Source organism: Nicotiana tabacum, chromosome 1, assembly GCF_000715075.1.
Source record: "Nicotiana tabacum cultivar K326 chromosome 1, ASM71507v2, whole genome shotgun sequence".
NCBI classification, from domain to species: domain Eukaryota; kingdom Viridiplantae; phylum Streptophyta; class Magnoliopsida; order Solanales; family Solanaceae; genus Nicotiana; species Nicotiana tabacum.
The window spans coordinates 156035822-156061249 of record NC_134080.1 but is presented as its reverse complement, the minus strand read 5'-3'; the positions used below and the strand labels follow the sequence as shown (position 1 = coordinate 156061249).

At 41.9% G+C, this 25428-nt stretch overlaps 1 protein-coding gene across 1 annotated transcript; it reads right to left on the bottom strand.

Moving 5' to 3' along the window:
• Positions 1-237: 237 nt before the first annotated feature.
• LOC142164204 (uncharacterized) lies at positions 238-828 on the bottom strand. The gene is made up of 2 exons (XM_075221599.1): positions 633-828; positions 238-548 (listed from the first exon to the last, which is right to left on the bottom strand). Exons 1-2 carry the CDS (start codon positions 826-828, stop codon positions 238-240), a joined length of 507 nt encoding a protein of 168 aa, XP_075077700.1.
• Between the last annotated feature and the right edge of the window lie 24600 nt (positions 829-25428).

Below are 25428 nucleotides of genomic sequence, written 5' to 3'. Positions count from 1 at the left end.
ATAACATTCAACATTTGATTTGTCATACTTTCCTTGATTTTGTCTCCATCCTTTTCCTCTTCCACGACCTCTTCTTTGACTATAGTCTTGGATTTTATTGTCTCTATTTGGTGGTTGACTACCACCTCTTTCTCCTCTACCACGATCTCTTCCATTTCCACGACCTCTTTGCTGCGAACCACGCCTTTCATCTTTCTCCTTGAAGGAAAGTTTTGCTTGCAACGCCTTTTCAACCGATTATTCTTTCGGTTTCTTAAATTTTTCTTCATGGGATTGCAAAGAAATCGAAAGTTCATCTATGATCATGGTGTCCAAGTCTTTGGAATCTTCAATAGCAACAACAATATAATCAAATTTTGAATCTAGGGATTGTAGTATTTTTGCAACGACCCTATCATCCTTCAACTCTTCACCATATCTTTTCTTTTGATTGACAATAGCCAAAACTCTTGAAATGTAATCTGAAGCAGATTCATTTTCTTTCATATGCAATGATTCAAACTCTCCTTTTAAGGTCTGGAGACGAACCTTTTTCACTTTGTCCAAACCTTTAAAGGAAGTTTGAAGAATGTCTCATGCTTGCTTGGAGGTTGTCGCATTTGTAACCTTCTCGAACATCTTGTCATCCAAACCTTGATGGATGAGAGTGAGTGCTTTTTGATCTTTTTTATTTGTGGCTGCGGCATCTTCCGCTTCATCAACTCCAGACTCTACCGGTTCCCAAACATCATAGGTACCAAGCAACGGCTTCATTCGAATACACCAATTCCCATAGTTCTCTTTTGTGAGCATAAGAACTTGGAATGGTGTTCCATTAGTATTTGTCATATTTTCTCCAAGTTTGGTTTTCTCTCAATACACCGACTCTGATACCAAATGTTAGAAATTTTTGGGAGAGCAAGACAACTAAACAAACACTCAAAATTCACTATTAGAGAGGTGGAGGAAAGGATGATTTCTATTCAACTTCACTTGCACCAAATGGCTAGGATACATGGGTATTTATAGTAGAACTCCTACATGTATCTAGCCTAAACTTCATGTGTACATATTAATTAAGTCCACACATGTACACACTAGTCCATACATGCCTACACTAGTTCACACAAATTCACACATGCCCACACCTCACTCTTTTCTAACTATACGTATGAAAATATTAAATTAATGTAAACAAATCTAAATAAATGTGAACAAATGGAAACAAGTTTATTTCTATTTTTAACAGCTTCTACAATACGGGAAAATGCAGTAAATGATCTCACAGAAGATATGGTTTGCTAAGATTCAATTTCTGCGGATAAGGTTGGCCTGAAGCCGCACCTATTTGGTGTACTTCACATAAACTAACCATCATTATCAATCATACAAGCATGAAGGTAAAAGCTGGAGTCAGGAGATGGTCAATAGCTTCAACCTTGATTGAGACAATAAGCGTTTTCCATATGAACAACAATAATATAAGAGGTCAGCAAGTTGGCCTAAAAACTATTAAGGAATGTGGTGAGATGGTTGAAATTCATCAGCTGTAACTAAAGGTCTTGGGTTGAGTCTTAAAAATTGAGAACATTTTGATAATTAAGGTGCGGACCACCAACAAGTGTGACGTTATAATTGAAATCTCTCAATTCTTAATTAGATGTCTCGGTCTAGACCTTAAACTTTCTAGTTGTTTATTCCATCCCCCTCCCCTCCCCCCCCCCAGGTTCGGGGCATGACAACCCCGAGTAATCAGCCTAATGAGTTTCGAATATGGAATGACTAAACTGAAGAAATAAAAATATGTTGGCGAAAGGCTCGTTGCATCAGAATTCTAAGATTATGCTTTCTTGGCCTAAAGCTGGACTGCAGAGCTTTTTAACGCGAGGACTTTATGTTGGTGTTAATATATTTTAATATTAAAATAAATTATTTCTTGTGAGATAGTGGTTATAAATTAGCAAGAAAGTAGTCATTACTTTGGGGTAACTCATGAAAGACTAATGTCATGATCTACCCCTAGTTACCCACTACTAAAAGTTAAATTTTGTAACCATCAACTATGTTTTATAACCTTATTATGCCACTACTTTGTTATGTATTTCATGGAAGAAATTCTACACCTATAAACAGTGGTGTTTCTTCCTTATGTTTGGAATGGAAAAATATTTTGTGCATGAAAAAAGTGATATTGGTGTAGTGAAAAAAGAGAGTTAAGAGAAGGATAAAATCTAAGTCTCCAATTTTTCTCTACCAAAAAAAAATTATTTTATTGAAGGAAGGTGTTCATTTTGGTGGAGCTTTGGACTCAACAACTTATCCAAAATTTGTTCGAGTCATAAGACGTTGTTGGGTTGTTGTATCCTGGAGGGGACTAGTCAAAAGTATTATTGCTGGACCGGTGAAGATGCTACCGCAGTGAGCTTGAATCTCCTTAAAGAGAGCGAGATATTCGCGCCTCAGCCTGAAGAATATTTATTTATTTTTCTTCATCTTATTTTTCAACTGTAATTACTTGTAATTTCAACAACAATTTTAAGGAAATTCAATTTTTTATGCAGTTGAAAAAATAACGAATATCAAAGTAAAAGTTCACCCTCTTTAAGAGATGTAAGAGTAAAGTATTTTTCGACTTGCTTAACTCAAGTGGATGAAAGGTATAAACTTTTTACCATAGATTTTTCATGAATATGTAATATATTTTTTTATGAAAAATAATTTTAATAACACTAAAAATAGTTGGGGTAAAAGCAATAAAAAAAATTCTTGCATGAAAAGTTTGAATATTCATGCACGTTGATTAAATCAAAAAATGAGATAAGTGCATCTATAATAAGTTTTGGAATAATTCACATGTTATTATTTGCCTCTATTTTGATAATTTATTAATTTTTGATGCTAACATGGATGTCATTGGAGAAACTAGTAGTATGCCTACTAGCCTTTTTGACATGAGAGATTTGGGTGAGGCAAATTTTATTCTTGAACTGAAGAATTTTTAAAACATGTGATGCAAGTTTCCTTGATTAGTCACATTATGTTGAAAAAATTCTGAAAAATATAATTTTATTGATTGCAAGCATGTTGTAACTCCTTTTAATTTAAATGCTCATTTATTTTCTGTACAAAGTGATAGTTATGTGATAAATCAAAAGGAATATGCTAGCTTAATTGTAAGCTTGAGAATATGTGACTAATTGCACTTGACATGATATTGCATGCGCAGTAAGAGTACTCAGGAGGTTTACAAGCAAGTCAGGTAATGGATATTCGTACATGCCGTAACAAAAGTTATGAGGTAATTGCTTGATACAAAAATTTATGTCTTGTTTATAAAAAATATCTTGCTGTACTCGAAGACTTTTCTGATGAAGATTGGAACACTTTATCTGGTGATTCCTATCCTACTACAAGTTAAATTTTCTATGAGAGGTGGTGCTATTTGTTGGATATAAAAAAAAAACAAACAATAATTATTAACTTTACCATGGAGGCTGAACTAATTGCTTTAATTTCAGCTAGTGAGGAAATGAATTGACTGAGAGATTTATTATTTTAAATTCCTTATTTTGAAAACCCAATTTCTCCTATTTTAATTCATTGTGATAGCACCGTTACTATTGGTAGAGTACAAAATTGTTATTACAATAGTAAATCTAGATATATAGGAGAAAATGCAGTACTGTGAGATTACGTTTGACAAGAGGTACCATTAATATTGATTATATTAAATATTGTGATAATCTTGTAGATCCACTAACTAAGACCTTAGAAAGTGAAAAGGTCTGGAGTACATCGAGAGGCATGTGATTGAAGCCCATAAACTCATAAGTCATATATGAGAAAACCCAATCTGGGGACCAGAGATCCTATAATCAGGTTCAATAGGAAGAACAAATCATATGATGACTTGGTTTGAAATTCATATTGTATTTATTATTGTTTCATCCCTATGGTGTGAATGCATTTATCCTGTAATGATTTGTGAGTTTGAGTTTTATTAACTCTTAATGAAAATCTGTAGTTCGTACGAGTGAGATGTTAGAGCTACAGGAGTACCTTTTACAGATTTCACCTATGTGAGTGTGGAAGCAGGATGCGTCCTATGAGAATTGAGCTTATTCTAAAAAATACTCATGAAAACCGGGATAGCACAAGGCCGTCATGTGCTGGCTAATGAAGCTCATGTCAATACCTTGATTATTATGTGTAAGCAGTGATAATTTATTTTTCTAACGTAATCATAGTTCAAGTCTGAGACCACTACTAACTCTGGAGTAGAGATTATTATTTTACTAAGTGGAGGCTCAATGTAGAGCACACATTCATTATGCATAATAGTCCCCCTTCAATTTGTAAACTCTATTATTTTGATATTAAAATGAGTGGAGGAATGTTGGTGTTAGTACATTTTAATATTAAAGTGCATTATTTCTTGTGAGATAGTGGTTATAAATTAGCAAGAAAGTGGTCATTATTTTGGTGTAACTCATGGAACCACTAATGACATGATCTACCTTTAATTAACCATCACTAAAGGTTAAATTTTTATAACCACAACCATATTTTATAACTTTATTATACCATAATTTATTTATTTCATGGAAGAAATTCTACACATTGGAATGGAAAAATATTGTAGTGTGCATGAAAAAAGTGAAATAGGTGTAGTGAAAAAAGAGAGTTAAGAGAAGGAGAAAATCTAAGTCTCCAACTTATTCTCTACAAAAAAATTTATTTTGTTGAAGGAAGGTATTCATTTTAATGAAGTTCTAAACTCAACAACTTATCCAGAGTTTATTCGAGTCATATGACATTGTCATGTTGTTGTGTCCTTGAGGGGACAAGTCAAGAGTATTAATGCTGGACTGGAAAGATTACCGTAGTTGGCTTGAATCTTCTTAAAGAAAGCGAGCTATCCGCGCCTCAGCCTGAAAAATATTTATTTATTTTTCCTCATCTTATGTTTCAACTGTAATTACCTGTAATTTCACCAATATTTTAATCTTATGAATTCCAAATTAAAATTTTGATATTTCTCTTTTAATGGTAGATCTTCAAAAATCAAGTGCTTTCATCATTTTAGGTTGAGAATCATGGTTTAAAATAACATGATTATTGAAAGAATAGATAAAAGAACGGTCATGTATACGGTGAAATCGGAGAGCCCGATTTCTCGACGTCGAGACACCTCAGAAGACCATCTCAAAATCTCGAGGCTACAAGGTTATGATCGAGTCTTCTCCCTCGAGGTCCGCCGACGCCCGACCTCGGGACAACGTTGGCCCCGGCCACGGTAGAAATGGGGAGTTCCCAAGGCACATGGCTATGACTGACAGGATTACCCTAGCCCATAATCAGGATGTCTTCTAGCTGTCCCATCTCCACTTCTTTGTCATTAATGTATTTTGTACTATGTTGGGATTCCCCTCCTATATAAAGAGGATCCTTTCCACTTTGTAAGCTATGTTGCATCAATTATTCTACATGCAATATACAAGAACATCCTATTTGCTCTCTAACATATTCTCTTGATATTATTGCTTTCATTTATTATCTTCATATTTGTTCATCATTTATTGCTTATCATTGGCCATAAAGAGCCTCCATTAATTTTCTTATAACTGTTAGTCACATAGCAACTGCCTTCGATAGCTCACAGTCGAGCTCCGGGATCGACCTCGAGGCCCCGAATCGACAAGCTCGAGGCCCCGATAATTGGCATAACGGTTTGATTTTCGCTCTATCCTTAACTCTTATCTCGTTTCTAAACTTCACACGTAGCATCATCTGCTTAACAAACTAGCATAAAAAAGATCACGTATTTTTAGAGTCCCATCAACAAATTTAATTGTTATTATAATTTTCACGGTAAATAGTTTGGCACCCACCGTGGGGATAAAAATAATAGTGATTATTTTCTTGCTGTCACACAACGCAAGTTATCTTTCACGCTTTTTCTTGTTCAAGATCTTCAATTTCAGGTCAAAATGTCTAACTCAGTAAATGGAGACGAAAACAACAATCTTGAGGACCACGGAGAAAACGGTGTGGACGTTCCAAGTGTTGGTGTGCCACCACAAAACCCTGGGAATGCGCCAGAACCAATCCCCGTAGACGCAGTCTCATGCGACGCCCAATAGGTTGATATAAGCTCGCATACCGATAGGAGCGTACGTCAGGGAGATCCACAAGAAGCTCAGAAAACCCCGACCAGGGAAGAGCGTGAGGTTAGCCTTCATGTTATCTTCGAAATGTTGCAGGCACAACAGGTAGCTATTGCCCAGTTGCAAAGTCACCAGAAAACTCCTAGCCCGGTAGCACCGGGGACAGCTCCCCCAGCCGAATAGGTACCAGAGAGATCGAGCAATAACAAGTCGATAGCTGACCCTACCATCGTAAAAATGCTCGAGGACCTCACCAAAAGGATCAAATCGGGTGAGAAAATGATAGAGGCCAATGATATGAAGGTCGAGACCTACAACTCCAGGGTCGACCAAATTTCGGGCGCACCCCCAGTCTTGAAAAGTGTGGATTCGAAGAAGTTCATACAAAGTCCTTTCCCGGAGGAAGAGGCCCCAAAACCCATTCCAAAGAAGTTCAGAATGCCAGAACTCCCAATGTACAACGGGACCTCAGACCCCAATGAACACGTTACTGCCTACACTTGTGCAGTGAAGGCAACGATATAAAGGACGAAGAGATCGAGTCCGTCTTACTAAAGAAGTTCGGGGAAACACTCTCAAAGGGGGCCATGATGTGGTATCACAACCTAGCTCCCAACTCCATAGACTTATTTGCCATGCTGGCAGACTCCTTCATAAAAGCACATGCCGGAGCCATCAAAGTAGATGCGAGAATTCATATCGCGCTTTCAAACAGAATGAATGGAACTACCACCGGTCTTTGACGACTAGGCTGTGCATGTTTTCACTCAATGTCTGAATGAGCGGAGCTTGGTTGTTTCGAGGCAGCTGAAAGAGAATCTGGTCGAATATCCCGCCGTGACCTGGTCGGACGTCCATAACCGATACCAGTCAAAAATCAGGGTTGAAAATGACCAGCTAGGAGCCCCCTCGGGCTCTGTATAGCCAAGCAGGTTCTTGGCGAAGGAGCCAAAGCTAAACAAAGAAAGATATCAACCATATACCGAAGATAGAAGGAACGCCCCGAGGCGCAGCCCACCTCGCAACGATTGAAGGATAGATCGAGGACAGAATCCTCGGGGACTTATCAACAGAGCCAGATGCGATAGGAACACGGGGCCAATAGAGGCTCCCCACTTATCAAAGTAAAACTTCAACGTCGATGTGTCAGACATCGTGTTCGCCATCAGCAAAATCAGAGTTGCTAGATGGCCCAGACCTGTACAATCGAATGCTTCACAAGGAACTATAATCTAGTATGTGAGTTTCACAACACGCACGGACACAGGACCAAAGATTGCCGGCAACTCTCGGAGGAAATGGCCTGATTACTTGACAATGGCCATCTTCGGGAATTCCTCAACGACCGAGCCAAAAACCAATTTCGAGAAAGGGAAACAACCAAAAAGAACAAAGCAGACGAGCCGCAACACGTTATCCACACGATTTTTTGAGACGGCCGCCACCAGCCGAAACACCAAAGTCCCCTCCAGTAGAGGGACTAAGAGATAAATCGATGAAAAAAAAGCAGCCGGGAAACACACCCTCGGTTGTATCCCAATAAGGAACCATACCGCATCCTACAAACGAATGCCAAGGTTCGAAAGCGCCATCGCCACTAAGGTATAGCCATCTCCTTTTTATTTTATATTTTATTTCATGCTGACCCTTATGCAGGTGCCCGACTGAAGCAGTCAAAGCGCTGACCCAGCTCAAAGACCTTAAGGTTTTAAAGCATCCGTTGCACTCTTTTCCTTCGACCGGGTTTTATCCCAAGAAGGGTTTTACCGGTAAGGTTTTTAACGAGGCGACATCCATATGGTACCTTAGGAAGATCCAACAAGTGTTCAAGGCTTCTTTTGTAATCAACCTCGAACAATAGGGTCCCAATAGGAAAATGATGTACCGGGCCAAACGGTCAAACGAATAGTGCCTGTATAGCCGTGCCCCTAACAACAAAAACATGTACACTTTTACCAAGCAATTCAAGAATTTCTTTTATCAAAGCATCTCGCACACCAAAAGAAGCCCTACACCTCCGCAAAAACTACTTCTCTGCCAAAAACATCCCAAACACTCGGGGACTGCCGTCAATAATTCAACACCTGAATGACCTCCGGGTTGGGACTCCAAAATCATAAGCCCTCAGATGAGGCAACATGAAAATAACAAAACATTTCCAATGCCGAAAGTACCCCGAATACTCAGGGACTGGCGTAACAATCTAAAAAAACACACGACCTCAGGGTCGGGATCTCCAAAATTGTAAGCCTTCGACGAGGCAATACAAAGTTTGCAAATAATGGCTCCCGAGTCAAGAAACCATCGACAACTCGGGGACTGCTGTCAAGTGCCATCTCCATCGACTTATCAAAACCCGAGGCCATAAGACCTCGAGCGAGCAGACTCGGTCTCGTAAGCCTACATAAGTTAGCAACTATATCTGTGAGACCTCAAGTAAGGCATGAACAATACTTGTACCAAGTATCCAAAATTGTAAGACCTCAATGGCATGTAAAACTTGTAAGACCTTACTAAAGGCATAAATCCAATCCCAAAGTTTCGGCTATATATCAAACTTGTAAGACCCCTAAAAAGGCATACCCTTGATATAAATGTCGAAACTACTTCACTCGGGACTCAAAGGCTCCGGCCAAACACTAGTGACTCAGGTCACACGGCTGTACCAGCCAAACTAACACAACTCGACCACGTCAGCTCCTAAACATCGGCTTTGAGATATTCAGCCTTCGAGCCAAACCTCCCGAAGTGCTCGATCATCGCCATATAACGACTCACAATCGAGGTTTTTTATTAAGCCGTCGAAAAGTCAGGCAAACACTAACTATCCTTATCGAGGAAAAAATAAAGACTACATAAATAGTCGCATCGACCAAGCGCATAAGAGCCATTGTCGCCAGCCTAATGAGCCTCAGGGCCATATACAAAAGGTCGCATCGACCAAAAGCGTAAGAGCTACTATCGCCAGCCTGATATTTGAAAACTTGAGGGTCAAAATGAGCTCGGATTGTAACTTGATTCGGAGGACCCAAAACAGTTAACCAAATATGCCTAAGGTCAAAAGCGTAAGAGCCATTGTCACCAGCCTAATGAGCCTCAGGGCCACACACATAAAAGGTCGCATCGACCTAAAGCGTAAGAGCCATTGTCCAGCCCGCACAAATACAAGACTTGAGGGTCAAATGAGCTCGAGTCGTAACCCGATTCGGAGACAGAACCAAAAATAGTTAACTAAATACGCCTAAGGGCAAAGCGTAAGAGCCATTGTCGCCAGCCTACTGAGCCTCAGGGCAGCACACTAAAAAAGGCCGCATCGGCCAGATGCATAAGAGCCATTGTCGCCAGCCCACATAAAATGTCACATCTACCAAGTGTGTAAGAGCCTACGTGCCAGCCCAATGAGCCCCAAGTCCGTATCACGAATCTAAGGATTCATACCAACTCAAAGGTCGATTGATATAGCCGGAATCTTGGCAAAGAGGAACCCGGAAGATAAAAAAATCGCGGGGTTTCCCCCCTTGTACATACATGTAATAAAATACAAGCTCCATTTACAGTGTACTATGAAAGCACTATATACAAAGACAAAGAAAGAAAATAGATGTCCCCCTTAGGAACTATGGCCCGACGTCCCCGTCCTTGCCATCTTCGACATCAAACAGAAGGAACTTGGCATCATACTCCTCCGCCTTGGCTTGCTCGATCTCCTCCAAAAGATCGAAACCCCTGGCGTGAACTTCCTCGAGAGTTTCCATCCGAGATTTGCACTTTGCGTACTCTTTACTGCTGCTCGCACGACTGAGAGTTCTCCGTAGCTCGGATCTAGCAGTGGCAGCACTCTTCAAATAGGTCATCGCTCTCTAATCCATCCTAGTGTTGCTCATCACAGCCTCAGCCCTGGAATTCACCACCTCGGCCTTCGCCTTAAAAAGCTCAGACTCGAGCCTTGCGATCATGTTCGCCCGCGCAGAATCACTTGCATGAGCGGTTCGAATTTGCATCTCCAGGGTGGAAACTTTAGCCAAAGCACTCTCCTTAGCCGCAACTTGGGCATCTACATGGGCTCGCAGCTCGTCGACCTCGCGTTTGACCCTACCAACTTCGCCCCATAGTCGCTCCAGCTCCTCTGTTTTGCTCTCCAACTGAAATATCAAAACGTTAACCTCTGAAAATGAAAGAAGGAGCATATGTCAACATGAAATACAAGATAACTGTCTCTCGAGGAAGCTCTCGCAGCTCCGGCTTTGATCCACCTCACATCGCAGGGATACCAACTCGCTTTCCTTTTTCACACGAAGAAGCTTAAGGGATTTCTCTCTATCTCAAGTTCTCCGCAACCGAGCCTCATAGCGAAGTAGCTCAGATTTGAGCCTGTCAAAGGCCTACGAAAGAAAATTCAATGAGAAAGGAAGAGTGTGAAACCGAAATAGTCCTATGCCGGCTACCAAACTTACCATAAAGCTGAGCCGCTGAGCCTTACCAAAAGCCGAGCCAATGTCCGATGGCATAGTATTCCCCGAAGTGCCCTTGGCAGGAGGAGAAGAAGGCACCACGTGCTCCTCACTCTTTGAAGCGCCTTCAGCAGAGACAGAGAATGTTCTTTCGAGAATGTAAGCCCTTGAAATAGAATGATTGGTCGAATCGCCTCTCTTGATCCGCCGAGAAGGACTCGCCCCACTGCGAGCCTCCTCACGCCATGGAGTTTCTTTTCGTTTATCATCGTCCCTTGACCCCGAGGTCGGCAGTCTCTCCTCCTCCCCCAGAGGACATGGCCTCATCTAGGAAAAATCTCCAATACCTGCGGCAGCTAAGTTAGCACGCTAAAAAGAAAAGTACCATTCAGGGGAAATAAGCCACCACACGCCTACATGATGCTTTGCCTCCCATCTCCCCTTAGACAGGTCTCGCCACCTGCGCTTATCATAGGTCGAACAGACGACCATCTTACGGGACCACTCGGCCAAATCTGGAACCTCGTTCGGCAATTAAGGAGTCGCTACAAAAAATATATATGCAGAAAAATGTCGTTAAGAAGTCCGCCTCTAGAAAAAGCGAGAAAAATAAAGGTCTGACACTCACGTGTGAAACTCCATTTCTCGGGAAAGGGCAAAAACTCTCCAGGAATGATATCTGTCACGACCCAATTCCCGAACCTGGTCGTGATGGCGCCTCTCATGAAGACAAGGCCAGCCATTCAACCCAATTCATCCTTTTAAGACAATTAATTAACACAATTATAGTATAAACATGGTTTAATAATATCCAATAGCAGAAAGTATAGATAAAATACGGAAATCAAACCTAACTCAGCCCTAACCGGGGTGTCACAAGTCACGAGCATCTATAAGAATGAAATTTCCACATTACGGTCTAGAAATACACTGAACAAGAATAATGAATAACATAGAGAGACAGTGGTGCTGCGAACGCTAGCAGTCACCTCGCTAAAACCTCTACAACGTTGCTTTCACGCAGCCAATACCAGCTACCGGGTGAATAAATACCTACAACTGCACGCGAGGTGCAGGGAGTAAAGTGAGTACTCCAACTCAGTGAGTAATAAATATAAATAATGACTGAAGGTAAGAAAACACGTTAAGTCACACAACATTATATACAGAAGCAGTGAAATCATTTAAAATAACATTTCAGTGAAATATCATGTGAAATTTCTTTTAAACCAGTAAAATAGGTAATTTAGCAGTAAAATGACAAGTAGAAATCTGCCCCTCGGGCTCAATATCAACACAACAAGTAGAAATATGCCCCTCGGGCTCAGTATTAAAATAACAAGTAGAAATCTGCCCCTCGGGCTCAGTATTAAAATAACAAGTAGAAATCAGCCCCTCGGGCTCAGTGTTAAAATAACAAGTAGAAATCTGCCGCTCGGGCTCAGTATCAAAATAATAATTAGAAATCTGCCCCTCGGGCTCAGTATCAAAATAATAAGTAAAAATCTGCCCCTCGGGCTCAGTATCTCAGAACAGTATCAGCCCCTCAGGCTCAGAACAGTATGAAGCAACCAGTCAATGAAATAAGAGCACATAATTGTTATGGCAGATAATGCAGATAAGGAATAAATGCATGAGTGCAATGCAATGCACATGATGGTACACTCTATGCATGAGTGCAATGCACATGATGGTACTCTCTAGTACCCACTACAGCGTGCAGCCCGAGCCATCCATTTTATTTATCATCGACGACGCTCACTGGGGGTGTGTACAGACTCCGGAGGGGCTCCTACAGCCCAAGCGAAATATCAAGCCATCTCGTGGCATCAATCAAATCCTGGTCAGTCATTGTTACCTGACCCATTTACATCATATAGTGCCATTGTTACCATTGTTTCAAGTTCCTGCTGCGGCGCGCAGCCCGAGCCACCCATAATGTTTCAAGTCACATCACACAGTGCCATTGTTACCACTGTTTTAAGTCACTGCTGCGGCGCGCAGCCCGATCCATGCTCAGTCCAGAAATCATCATGAGCCCCTTGGGCATTTGTAAAACAGTAGTTCTCTGCCCGAAATATCATTTAGAAATATCATTTAAGTTTTCAAATCTTAGAAAGATGGCTGAGTTTGCAAAACAGTATTTAAAACCTTGGACTGAGGTCAAATGATATGCAAAATATGCGAAAGCAGTGATATCAATCCCTGAAGGATTCAAATAATTGGCAAGAAGCCTGCAATTGGAAACATAACTGAGAATATAAATTCTTTAACAAAATAAGTGAGAAAAACCAGTCAAAAATCCCCTAAGGGTTCTACAGGTCGGCACAAGGACCCAAGCATGGCAACAAGCCCAATTCACAATAATAAAGTATACGTCTCAACCAAAAATGTAGTAAAATATCTCTCGGGACGGACCAAGTCACAATCCCCAATGGTGCTCTACCCCACGCCCGTTATCCGGCGTGCAAGTCACCTCAATATAGCGTTACGATGTGAAATTTCGGGGTTTCAAACCCTCAGGACATCATTTACATCTATTACTCACCTCTAGCCGGCCAAATACTACTCCGCGATGCCCTTTCCTTTCGTATCGACCTCCTCGTGCGTCGAATCTGGCCAAAACCACAACGAATACATCATAATAGGCTAAGAGAATATAACCCAATCGAAAAGTCTCAAAAAATATCAAAAATCACGAAATTTGCAAAACCCGAGCCCCGGGTCCACGTCTTGAAATCTAGAAATTTTTACCTCAAAATGTTCCTTATCTCGCCACGAGTCTATACATACCAAATTCACAAGAATCGGAGTCCATTTGACCCCTTTAATCCCAAATTTAAAATTTCAATCTCAAGCCCTAATTTCTTATAATTTGGCTATATTTTCATGGATTTCTAGGATGATTCTTCAATAAAATCATGTATTTAACTCATAAAACTTACCTCCAATCGATCTAAATTGAAACTCCCTTCAATTACGACACTATTCACGGGACTATTACGGGGTACTGTTCACGACACTATTCACGGATACTGTTACGGGGTACTGTTCACGACACTATTCACGGATACTGTTACGGGGTACTGTTCACGGCACCATTCACGGATACTGTTACGGGGGCACTGTTCATGGGTACTGTTCATAACTACTGTTCATAGTGTTGTAAAAAAATGCAGCAGCTTTATTTTTTTCGTGCCTAAATCGATCCGTTAACCTTCCGAAATACACCCGAGGCCCCCGAGACCTCAACTAAAAGCACCAGCATGTCTTAAAACATTATCCAAACATGCTCCAATCGTCAAAACACCTCAACTAACGCCAATATCATCAAATTATATTGAATTCAAGCCTAAGTTCTTTTAAAACTTCTAAAACACACATTCGATCAAAAACCCGACCAACGATGTCCGAATGACCTGAAATTTTGTACACATATCCCAAATGAAATAATGAAGCCACATCAACTCTCGGAATTTCATTTCGACACCCGGATCAAAATCTCACCTATCAACCGGAATTCGCCAAAATACTAACTTCGCCAACTCAAGCCTAATTCAACACCGGACCTCCAAAATTACTTCCGGTCCTGCTCCTAAGTCAAAAATCACTTCCCGGAACTAACCAAACCGTCGAAATTCACATCCGAGCCCTCTAACTCATAAGTCAACGTTCGTTTGACTTTTTCAACTTAAACCTTCTTAAAAGAGACTAAATGTCTCATTTCTTATCAAAATTGCTCCAAATAAATTCTAATGCACCCAATACCGATAATGAAACATGAGGAAGCAGAAAATTGGACGAACGAGATAGTAACTCATGAGACGACGGATCGGGTCGTCACATTCTCCCCAACTTAAACAAACGCTCGTCCTCGAGCGTACCCAGAGTTGTCCTAGAAGCCAACCAAAAGCTGAATGACCTTATCAAGCATAAACCCGGGGATTATCCCACGTCACCCTATCTCACATGGGTCCGATAACGCGTTGTAACTAAGATCACACAATCTAGTCTAGCCCATAAATCATAGAGCCACATTTCACCTTTTCGGAATCATACACAAGATCAGAACCTCACACCTACATTCAGAATAAGTTTGAACCAGCTGTAATAGACCATGCCTACAACTTTAGGTGCAATTGTATGATATACCAATAACTCAAACAAATGCAGCAATAACTTCCATTCACAGCAGCTGCCCATAACAACCAAATACCGATTGAAATCTCTTATTAGCCAATGTCTCATTCCAACACTCTCATATACTGCCAATGATAATTGAAACACGCAATAAATCATAACCATTGCTCAGATCAACCATTCATGAGGCCATTTCTCCTCTAGCAATTATAGTAACAATTTTTTTTAAATCGAACCTCGATATTTACCCATCAAACATGCTGAAATCAAATCCGTTCGTATTCATCAATGACCCCAATGATCACCTCGAATCGAACACACCACTCTGGTGATATGACACCTCAATACAGGCCTAAGCCACAACTTTCATAATACTCGCACCAATAAGAAACGGTCTGAACATACTCAAGTCATGAAAAATGACTCAAACGAAAGAGCCGTACCTCAAGCTCATCAGTACCATCAGCGGACCCAACAAGAACATGCCACAATACTACCGAAATATCATTAGTTTAATAACATTACCATTTTATGAGACATATACTCTCGTCAAGTCACTTTCAATTAGCAATACTATTTCCCCAATCATCCGAAGATCATTCGCCCTAATCATCTGAAGCTTTTTTTTTCTCTAATCACCTAGAAGAAAATCGCTACACATCTCATGTTCTGCATGATGTACATAGGTATTGTTCTAACTCTTACAATATTGACATGACGGATGAGGTATGCATAAATTCATGACCACTGTCGAGACAATGATTCATTGGTTCTATACTCCTGGCAAGAACTATCACCTCATTTTGAGCAAAATCATGGTCTTAGCTCCTTAATTTACTTCATATACTCAGATTGCACTAATCTCAAATTCAATGATCTCGTCTCACCCAGTACGAACTACTCAGGTAATAAGCCACCCCAGACATAATCAAAAGTCGCATATGTTGCCTCAATATGCCAATAAGCTACCAATTCGAACGCGGTACAAAAAGAAAACAAACTCTGGAAGGAATTACCAATCTCACACACTAATACAGACTTTCCTTAGAAAATAGGAAGCAAGGCATACAAAATAGCATATAGAAAACTATACTCAACATCACACTGTTGCGGCGTGCAACCCGATCCAGATAACATACCCATGGCGGCGTGCCACCTGATCCACACATAGATCTCACATAAGGAGATGCACATCGAGCCAAATTTGCTCATTACAACAAAATACCGAGTATCGGTCGTAAGCATGCTAAGTGCATAATAATATCTCTGAGGGACATATAGCGTTATAAGCTACAAAACTCAAGCACAACTGAGGTGCGATGTACAATCTAAATTTCAAGAGCCAAGATGCTCATATAACGTCATTCCTACACAGATTCTCAACACATAGCAATTTCTCAAGTCGTCTCACAACTCACACGGCGCAATGTATCACTACGCGAAATATCTGACAATGAAACATCAACCTAACTACTCCTCCATGAGGACCGCGTTACTAAAATGCACACATCTGGCCTGATATAGAGCCATTATTCACATTAAATCTATCCATCGACTTCAAGCCGATTCTGATCACGCTAAACTAGTCTAATAACCTTTCAAAGGTCCATAATAACTCCCATTTTTCTCATAACACACAAGAACAACCATCACAATTGGGGTAATCCTCCCCAGTTCACAACCCAATATGCCAAGTGCCCTCCAGGCATGAATCTTTAATTTAACGACACCATCACAAACTTCATACTTGGTTTACATCTTTAATCAATCAAGTGATCACATGCCACACTTATATAATCTTCCCGTGGGACACACTCCCACAACCTACCACAACAATATCTAGAGCGTACCTCCAAACCATCGATCGCACTAACGCTGAAGAGCGATCAAGAGTCATTAACCGGGACGCAAAACCCTTTTTACAAAACACCGATCTTAGGTGAAGCTGAAGACAATTCCAACTTACCGTAAATATCGAAACTTATCTCCTGCTCATCCGAGCTCATGACATCTTGTAAAAAAATTTCCTTCACTCGTTCCATTCTCGGCCTAATTTCCACAACCAGAACTGATTCACTAGCATGCATCAAATCGGAACTAACATAGTACATAACCTTACAATCCGCTAACCAATAGCAAGCTCCCCAACTTGGCTCGAAGCCATAGATCACAACACATATACTCTATTGCTGCCGTAATACCATGGTGATATTAAACTCACTCCTTCATAAGCTTGTGGAAACACGAATCATCGGAAATTTTAACTCTTCTGCAATTTTTGCATTCACTCACACAACAGTTAAGCCCACTCTTTAGGTGACAATTTTTTTTTACTAAGTCCCAAATTTTTCAAAAGTTTCGGCAGAGTTTCCTTTGTTATTGGGCTTATCCACCTGCCAGAGAATCACCAAAACCATCCTAACAACACGTCCACAACTTGACAAAGCATCACAATGTATATCAACAACATTAATCTCAATATTACATGTATTATATTATCAAAATTGATACATGGACATGCGTTGCACCTATTTGAATCATAACACATAGAAAATACCTTTCAATCCTCCATTATTGGGCTATTCAACCGAGTAAGAACATATTCTTTCTTTAATGTTTTCGACCCTCAAGGTGGTCTCCTTGACTCAACGATTTCGTCATAATACATTTACAGAAGCGATCTCAGCTCCCAGACTTATCTAACTAGTATGACAAATAGATTCCCCTCATAAGCCAATTACCCACTAGCTTTACCTTTAGTTAATATTTTTTGTATACCTTCCACTGCCATACACATTACACAATCACTTAATCTTCCTGAGTCTAAACTCATACTGTAATATGAAATTTACTTCACTCCAAATAGGAGACATAAAAAGATTCTTCACGCACCCATAACTTGGGACTACACATCCTATCACAATGGAAATCATACACTCAATAGTTCATCTATCATCCAGTAGACCTTCCTCGTCACTTCCAAGTCATATAGATACATCTCGCAGTACTATCATACTCCTCACGTAGCTATCCAGCCATGATTCCCACTAATAGGGACAATACCGAACATAAAGGTTCAAAACACTTGCTCGCACAATCAGCACCTCAGTGCTCAAGCCATAGGCAAGATCCGGCCTCAAGTCCTCTAGACTGGCCTAACATCAAACTCACCGAGATCACGTCTCGCCCTTCTATCGGGGAATTACAAGCCATCAAGGTAAATCGAATACTGAGTGCTCGTTTGCGCATACGAACATATGGAAGGAATCGTAAGAGTTACTTTTCAAGCTGAATCAAGGACGCACGATAAGAATTCAAGAATGTGAAGTTTTCCTAAAGGATCTGCAGCCTCTCGAGGATAAATACAGACGTCTCCGTACCGATCCGCGAGACTATACTAAACCGGCTCATGACTCGCGAGACCCATTAACCTAGTCTCTGATACCAACTTTTCACGACCCAATTCCCGAACCTGGTCGTGATGGCGCCTCTCATGAAGACAAGGCCATCCATTCAACCCAATTCATCCTTTTAAGACAATTAATTAACACAATTATAGTATAAACATGGTTTAATAATATCCAATAGCGGAAAGTATAGATAAAATACGGAAATCCAACCCAACTCAGCCCTAACCGGGGTGTCACAAGTCATGAGCTACTACAGAGTTTACTAAAATTCTACAAAGTATGGAATTAGGAACAAAGTATGAAGATAATGAATAACATAGAGAGACAGTGGTGCGGCGAACGCTAGCAGTCACCTCGCTAAAACCTCTACAACGCTGCATTCACGCAGCCACTACCAGCTACCGGGTGAATAAATACCTGCAACTGCACGCGAGGTGCAGGGAGTAAAGTGAGTACTCCAACTCAGTGAGTAATAAATATAAATAATGACTGAAGGTAAGAAGACACGTTAAGGCACACAACATTCTATACAGAAGCAGTGAAATCATTTAAAATAACATTTCAGTGAAATATCATGTGAAATTTCTTTTAAACCAGTAAAACAGATAATTTAGCAGTAAAATGACAAGTAGAAATCTGCCCCTCGGGCTCAATATCAACACAACAAGTAGAAATATGTCCCTCGGGCTTAGTATTAAAATAACAAGTAGAAATCTTCCCCTCGGGCTCAGTATTAAAATAACAAGTAGAAATCTGCCCCTCGGGCTCAGTGTTAAAATAACAAGTAGAAATCTTCCCCTCGGGCTCAGTATCAAAATAATAATTAGAAATTTGCCCCTCGGGCTCAGTATCAAATAATAAGTAAAAATCTGCCCCTCGGGCTCAGTATCTCAGAACAGTATCAGCCCCTCAGGCTCAGAACAGTATGAAGCAACCAGTCAATGAAATAAGAGCACATAATTGTTATGGCAGACAATGCAGATAAGGTATAAATCCATGAGTGCAAAGTATAACAGATAAAAACAAATGCATGAGTGCAATGCATATGATGGTACTCTCTAGTACCCACTACGGCGTGCAGCCCGAGCCATTCATTTTATTTATCGTCGACGGCGCTCACTGGGGGTGTGTATAGACTATGGAGGGGCTCCTACAGCCCAATCGCAATATCAAACCATCTTGTGGCATCAATCAAATCCTGGTCAGTCATTGTTACCCGACCCATTTACATCATATAGTGCCATTGTTAACATTGTTTCAAGTTCCTGATGCGGCGCGCAGCCCAAGCCACCCATAATGTTTCAAGTCACATCACACAGTGCCATTGTTACCACTGTTTTAAGTCACTGCTGCGGCGCGCAACCCGATCCATGCTCAGTCCAGAAATCATCATAAGCCCCTTGGGCATTTGTAAAACAGTAGTTCTCAGCCCGAAATATCATTTAGAAATATCATTTAAGTTTTCTAATCTTAGAAAGATGACTGAGTTTTTAAAACAGTATTTAAAACCTTGGACTGAGGTCAAATGATATGCAAAATATGCGAAAGCAGTGATATCAATCCCTGAAGGATTCAAATAATTGGCAAGAAGTCTACAATTGGAAACATGACCGAGGATATAAATTCTTTAACAAAATAAGTGAGGAAAACCAGTCAAAAATCCCCTAAGGGTTCTACAGGTCGGCACAAGGACCCAAGCATGGCAACAAGCCCAATTCACAATAATAAAGTATACGTCTCAACCAAAAATGTAGTAAAATATCTCTCGGGACGGACCAAGTCACAATCCCCAATGGTGCTCTACCCCACGCCCGTTATCCAGTGTGCAAGTCACCTTAATATAGCGTTACGATGTGAAATTCTGGGGTTTCAAACCCTCAGGACATCATTTACATCTATTACTCACCTCTAGCCGGCCAAATACTACTCCGCGATGCCCTTTCCTTTCGTATCGACCTTCTCGCGCGTCGAATCTGGCAAAACCACAACGAATACATCACAATAGGCTAAGGGAATATAACCCAATCGAAAAAACTCGAAAAATATCAAAATTCACGAAATTTGCAAAACCCGAACCCTAGGTCCACGTCTTGAAATCCAGAAATTTTTACCTCAAAATGTTCCTTATCTCGCCACGAGTCTATACATACCAAATTCACAAGAATCGGAGTCCATTTGACCCCTCAAATCCCAAATTTAGAGTTTCAATCTCAAGCCCTAATTTCTTATAATTTGTCTATATTTTCATGGATTTCTAGGATGATTCTTCAATAAAATCATGTATTTAACTCATAAAACTTACCTTCAATCGATCTTAATTGAAACTCCCTTCAATTACGACACTATTCACGGGACTGTTAAGGGGTACTGTTCACGACACTATTCACGGATACTGTTACGGGGTACTGTTCACGGCACCATTCACGGATACTGTTACGGGGCACTGTTCATGGGTACTGTTCATAACTACTGTTCACAGTGCTGTAAAAAAATGCAGCAGCTTTATTTTTTTTGTGCCTAAATCGATCCGTTAACCTTCCGAAATACACCCGAGGCCCCCGAGACCTCAACCAGAAGCACCAACATGTCTTAAAACATTATCCAAACTTGCTCCAATCGTCAAAACACCTCAACTAACGCCAAAATCATCAAATTATATCGAATTCAAGCCTAAGTTCTTTTAAAACCTCTAAAACACACATTCGATCAAAAACCCGACCAAACGATGTCCGAATGACCTGAAATTTTGCACACATATCCCAAATGACACAATGAAGCTACAAAAACTCTCGGAATTTCATTCCGACACCCGAATCAAAATCTCACCTATCAACCGGAATTTGCCAAAATATTAACTTCGCCAACTCAAGCCTAGTTCAACACCGGACCTCCAAAATTACTTCCGGTCCTGCTCCTAAGTCACTAATCACCTCCCGGAACTAACCGATCCGTCGAAATTCACATCCGAGCCCTCTAACTCATAAGTCAATGTCCGTTTGACCTTTTCAACTTAAACCTTCTTAAAAGAGACTAAATATCTCATTTCTTATCAAAATCGCTCCAAATAAATTCTAATGCACCCAATACCGATAATGAAACATGAGGAAGCAGAAAATGGGACGAACGAGACAGTAACTCATGAGACGACGGGTCGGGTCGTCACAATATCGATCGTCCGAGCTCAGATGAATCGACTCATCCATCCTCGGTCTTTGTTCTCTTTACCATCAATGGTAGGAGACCGGGTAGATTGACGCTGCAGAGTAATCAAACCTCGATAACGCAGCAGCCGATATAACCTCACAATATGACTGAGGGTAAAGTCGAGCCCGACCTTCTCTGCAAAGTATCTTATCGTCTCCACTATCTTCCAAAGGGATGGGTGAACCTGTGCCAAGGTAACCTAATATCTCCGACAGAACTCAAGCACGACCCGCTCGGGGGGACCCGATGTAAACGTGTGCATATACATGCTCAAAAACCCATCGACGTAGGTCATGATGCTCTACTCAGAGGAAGGTACTTATAGCACCAGACCTTCTCCCCATCCACAGTTTTTTCTAATCATTTCGAGGTGCTCCTCCCTACTGATGTAATGAAACTCGACGCGTGCTCCCGATGCCCTTGGACGTTGGGAGGTCTCTCCAACGTAAAGTCTTTCCTCGAGACAAAGCACCTCGAGGCCCGCTCACCAGGCACCGACGGTGTACCACTGACCAAACGTGGAGCAGAAGCAGAACTCCCCTCTCTTTTATGGGAGGATATCAACATAGCAGCCATGGCTACGATAAAATAAGAGGAGGATGATACAGAGCTGGGCAAAAATTTTGAGTTAAAGCAACAAGAGAACTAGCACAAAGCACCAAGTTCTATGGGAGAAATGGTTACTCAAAGTAGTAGAATCTCCACTGAGGAAGCAAGTGAATGAATAGAAGGGCAGAAACTCTCCAGCTGCTCACCTACCTAGAAGGCTAATTAATCCTGGTCATGGTAACGACACTTTTTCCTTGGGAAATGTACTAGCAGGACCACTCGGGATCACCCCGGGCCCCCTTTATCAAATCGCATGAATGCTACTACCCCACTAGAGTCGAGAGGTATCTAGACCTCGGGTTTCTTGTCATCACAAGCATCGGCCCCGGAGAAGCTATCAACCTGACTTCGATATAAGACCCAATTTCAGGGATCCCAATTACTCCAACAATGGGCTCCAAAGAATTAATATTACCATTCAAAGATTAGCTCCGCAAGAGCAGCAAGATACAAAGAATGGAAAGACTTGGGGCCGAAAACCCCTTTTTTCATTGCCAAAAATATATTTACAAGTGATGTCTTTACAAGACTCACTCCCCCAGGAGTACATGCACAGAAAGAAAAAAAGGAAAAAAGCAAAAGCAGCACAAGGCCTACTCTTCATCGCCATTATCCTCTGAACCATCTCCAGGATCCTCGTATGGGACGATAAAAAGCGCCAACTTTCTCTCCAGCTCCTGGGCCTCCCCAATTCCAACTGACAGATCGACGCCTCTGGCCTCGATCTCCTCCAATGTTTTCCTCCTCGCCTACACCCTAGCATGTTCATTGGCCCAAGCCACTTTCTGCTCGGCCTTTATCGGTACGTCACGAGCTACTTGATTCGACGTGGTTGTGACTTTCAGGTAAGTAGCAACATTTCCTTCGATCTCGGACTTGGCGGCAACCAGCGCAACAATCTCCTTTCGAGCATCCTTGAGAAGATCATGGGTCGACGCCAACTCCGAGGTCACTACCTCATTTTGTTTCCTCAGCCCGAGGATCTCCACATTCAGTCTCCCAATCTGCGAGTCCTTTTGCTCGACCTACAAAAGAAAAAGTAAACCAGTTAGTATCGAATTATGGGAGCGAAATAAAGACTCATGCATAACAAAATACATGCTAAGCAAGGACAACTTTTTCTCGGAGTGCTCGCTCTAAAGTAGCCCGGAGCTCGCCTGACTCTTTCTCCTTTCGGGCAGAACGAGCCTCAGACTCTCGCAGTCTCAAGGACAGCTTCCCAAGCTCCTTCTCACGACATGAAAGCTCTTCGTTAAGCCTGTAGATGACATGATCATACATCTCCTTGCACTACAACAAAACAGAAGAGTTACAAGAATGAAGGAAGATGCTCGAGACTAAAAGAAATATACTGTTATCACCTGCTGCATGAACCTCTCTGCTGCCTTGACGGATCCGGGAGCATCAAGATCGACGTTCTCGCTAAAATCATCAAAAATATTGCCAAGCGTGCCTCCCCCCTTTCAGAGGACCCCGGCTTTTGCAGCGTTCGCATTTTGAGCATCCCTCAGTTCCCTTGACGAGAGCTGAAAGCCTGAATTGATATCATCTATGTCACCGATGTCTCTGAGGGGCAACTTCTGCTCCTGAAAAGCTCCGGGTCTTGACCCTTCAGGGTCAGCAGCAGTGGTCCCCCCAGCGTAAATCGCACCAAACCCGGCCATGGGTCCGAGGCCACATTGACACCCTCCTTGAGGGTCTTCGATCTACGGGACCGACCTGAGTCGACCGTTCCCAATTCAGTAGCCTCCAGCCGAGGCACTTGTGAGGCTCCCACGCTCGACCTCGTCCTCCGTGCCAACCAACACTCATCATCATCATCATTATCATCATCCTCCTCCTCGGCGTCGGGACTTGATCCGGAAGTTGAAATTGAGGTCCTATTAATGGCTCGATGCTCGCGTGACTTGGGTTTCTTTGCCACAGAAGGATCGGTAGCCGCCTTACCTTTCCTCTTCTTGCCCTTGCCGGGCTCCGAAGCCTCCATCTTGCCACCGGGGGGTGGACTCATCAGCATATTCTCGCCAAGGCCTGCACAAGCACAGTAACCATAATTTGTTAACACAAAGGATACAGGGAGAAATGTAAATCTAAGACATAGGTGACAAAGAAGCTTTACCATGATTCTTGGCCACCCATCGCTCCTTAGCCAGGTCGGACCAAGACCGATCAAGATACAGGAATCCGGTGTCCAACCGTTTGATCTACCCCGACAAATCCGAAACCGCGTCGGGGTACCAAGCAGCAGCTACAGGAAATACAAAGAGCTCATTATTCCGGAAGAAAGGAAAGAAAATAACAAAACGCTTACGCTGTGTGTTTCACTTCTACGGGAAAGGAATCTTCCCGGCCGGGATGATGTCCGAGGTCCTCACCCGGATGAACCTACTCATCTACCCTCAATCCTTCCCCTCGTCGGTGCTCGAGAAAAATGAATTTTTGGATCAATGGTGGAGCCTGATCAAACCTTGATAAAATTGAGGGTTGTGCAACCCCTTCGGTGAAATGGCGGAGCATCAAGACTATCCTCTAGAAGGAAGGATAGATTTGACCGAACTTCAATTGATATTTGTCACAAAAATCAAGGATAACCGGATCTATCTCCGGGGGAGAGGATTCAAATGAATCGGCTGGACCCAAAGTAAATGGGTAAGTATACACATGATGGAAGCCAGCCTTGTGATCCGTTATATTTTCATCAGAGCTGGGAATATCTACCTTCACTGCCTCGTCCCATCAACAATCTGTCTATGTTGGTCACGAAACTAATGTATCAGGACAGGTGTTTACATCGGCCCGATGTGGATGAAGTGGTATCAATGGTAAAGTCCTTCGACATATCAATCTTGGAGGGAGTACATTATTCCAAGGTAGGTATCGCTTCGGGTTTCCCTTTAGATTTTGGAGATGAAGAGGCTGCCTTGTCTTTCCGAGGAACCGTCTTGGAGGTTCTAGCCATGATTATGGTGAAATTTCTCTAAGAAATCAAGAATAAAGGATGCGAGTAGGGATAGGTCTGGCGTTGCAAATCTGAAGTAGTTGGGAAAGTGAAAGTTATCCAACAATGGGTGCCTTTATAGGAGCTGTGTGGGAAGCGGAAGGGACGAACTAGTAGCGGTTCGTGGGCTTCTCGATAGTCGCATATGACGGCGACCCTTGCACGGTTTTTTGGGGATGGCATTTAATGCTCTGATAGGTTGACCTCACAACGATTGTGCCCTTGGGTTAAAAACTCATAATCATTTCTCATCGCTCCTCTCCAAGAAATGCGGGGACTATCTGTATACGGTGAAATCGGAGAGCCCGATTTCTTGACATCGAGGCATCTCAGAAGACCATCTCAAAATCTCGAGGCTACAAGGTTATGATCGAGTCTCCTCCCTCGAGGTTCGTCGAGGCCCGACCTTGGGACAACGTTGGCCTCGGCCACGGTAGAAATGGGGAGTTCCCAAGGCACGTGACTAGGAC

Bases quoted from the DNA above. Each gene is read 5' to 3' on its own strand.
- LOC142164204 (XM_075221599.1), bottom strand. From the start codon at position 828: ATGACAAATACTAATGGAACACCATTCCAAGTTCTTATGCTCACAAAA. The intron at 549-632 runs GTTTGGATGACA...CTTCCTTTAAAG, and splicing joins ACTCACTCTCATCCATCAAG to GTTTGGACAAAGTGAAAAAG.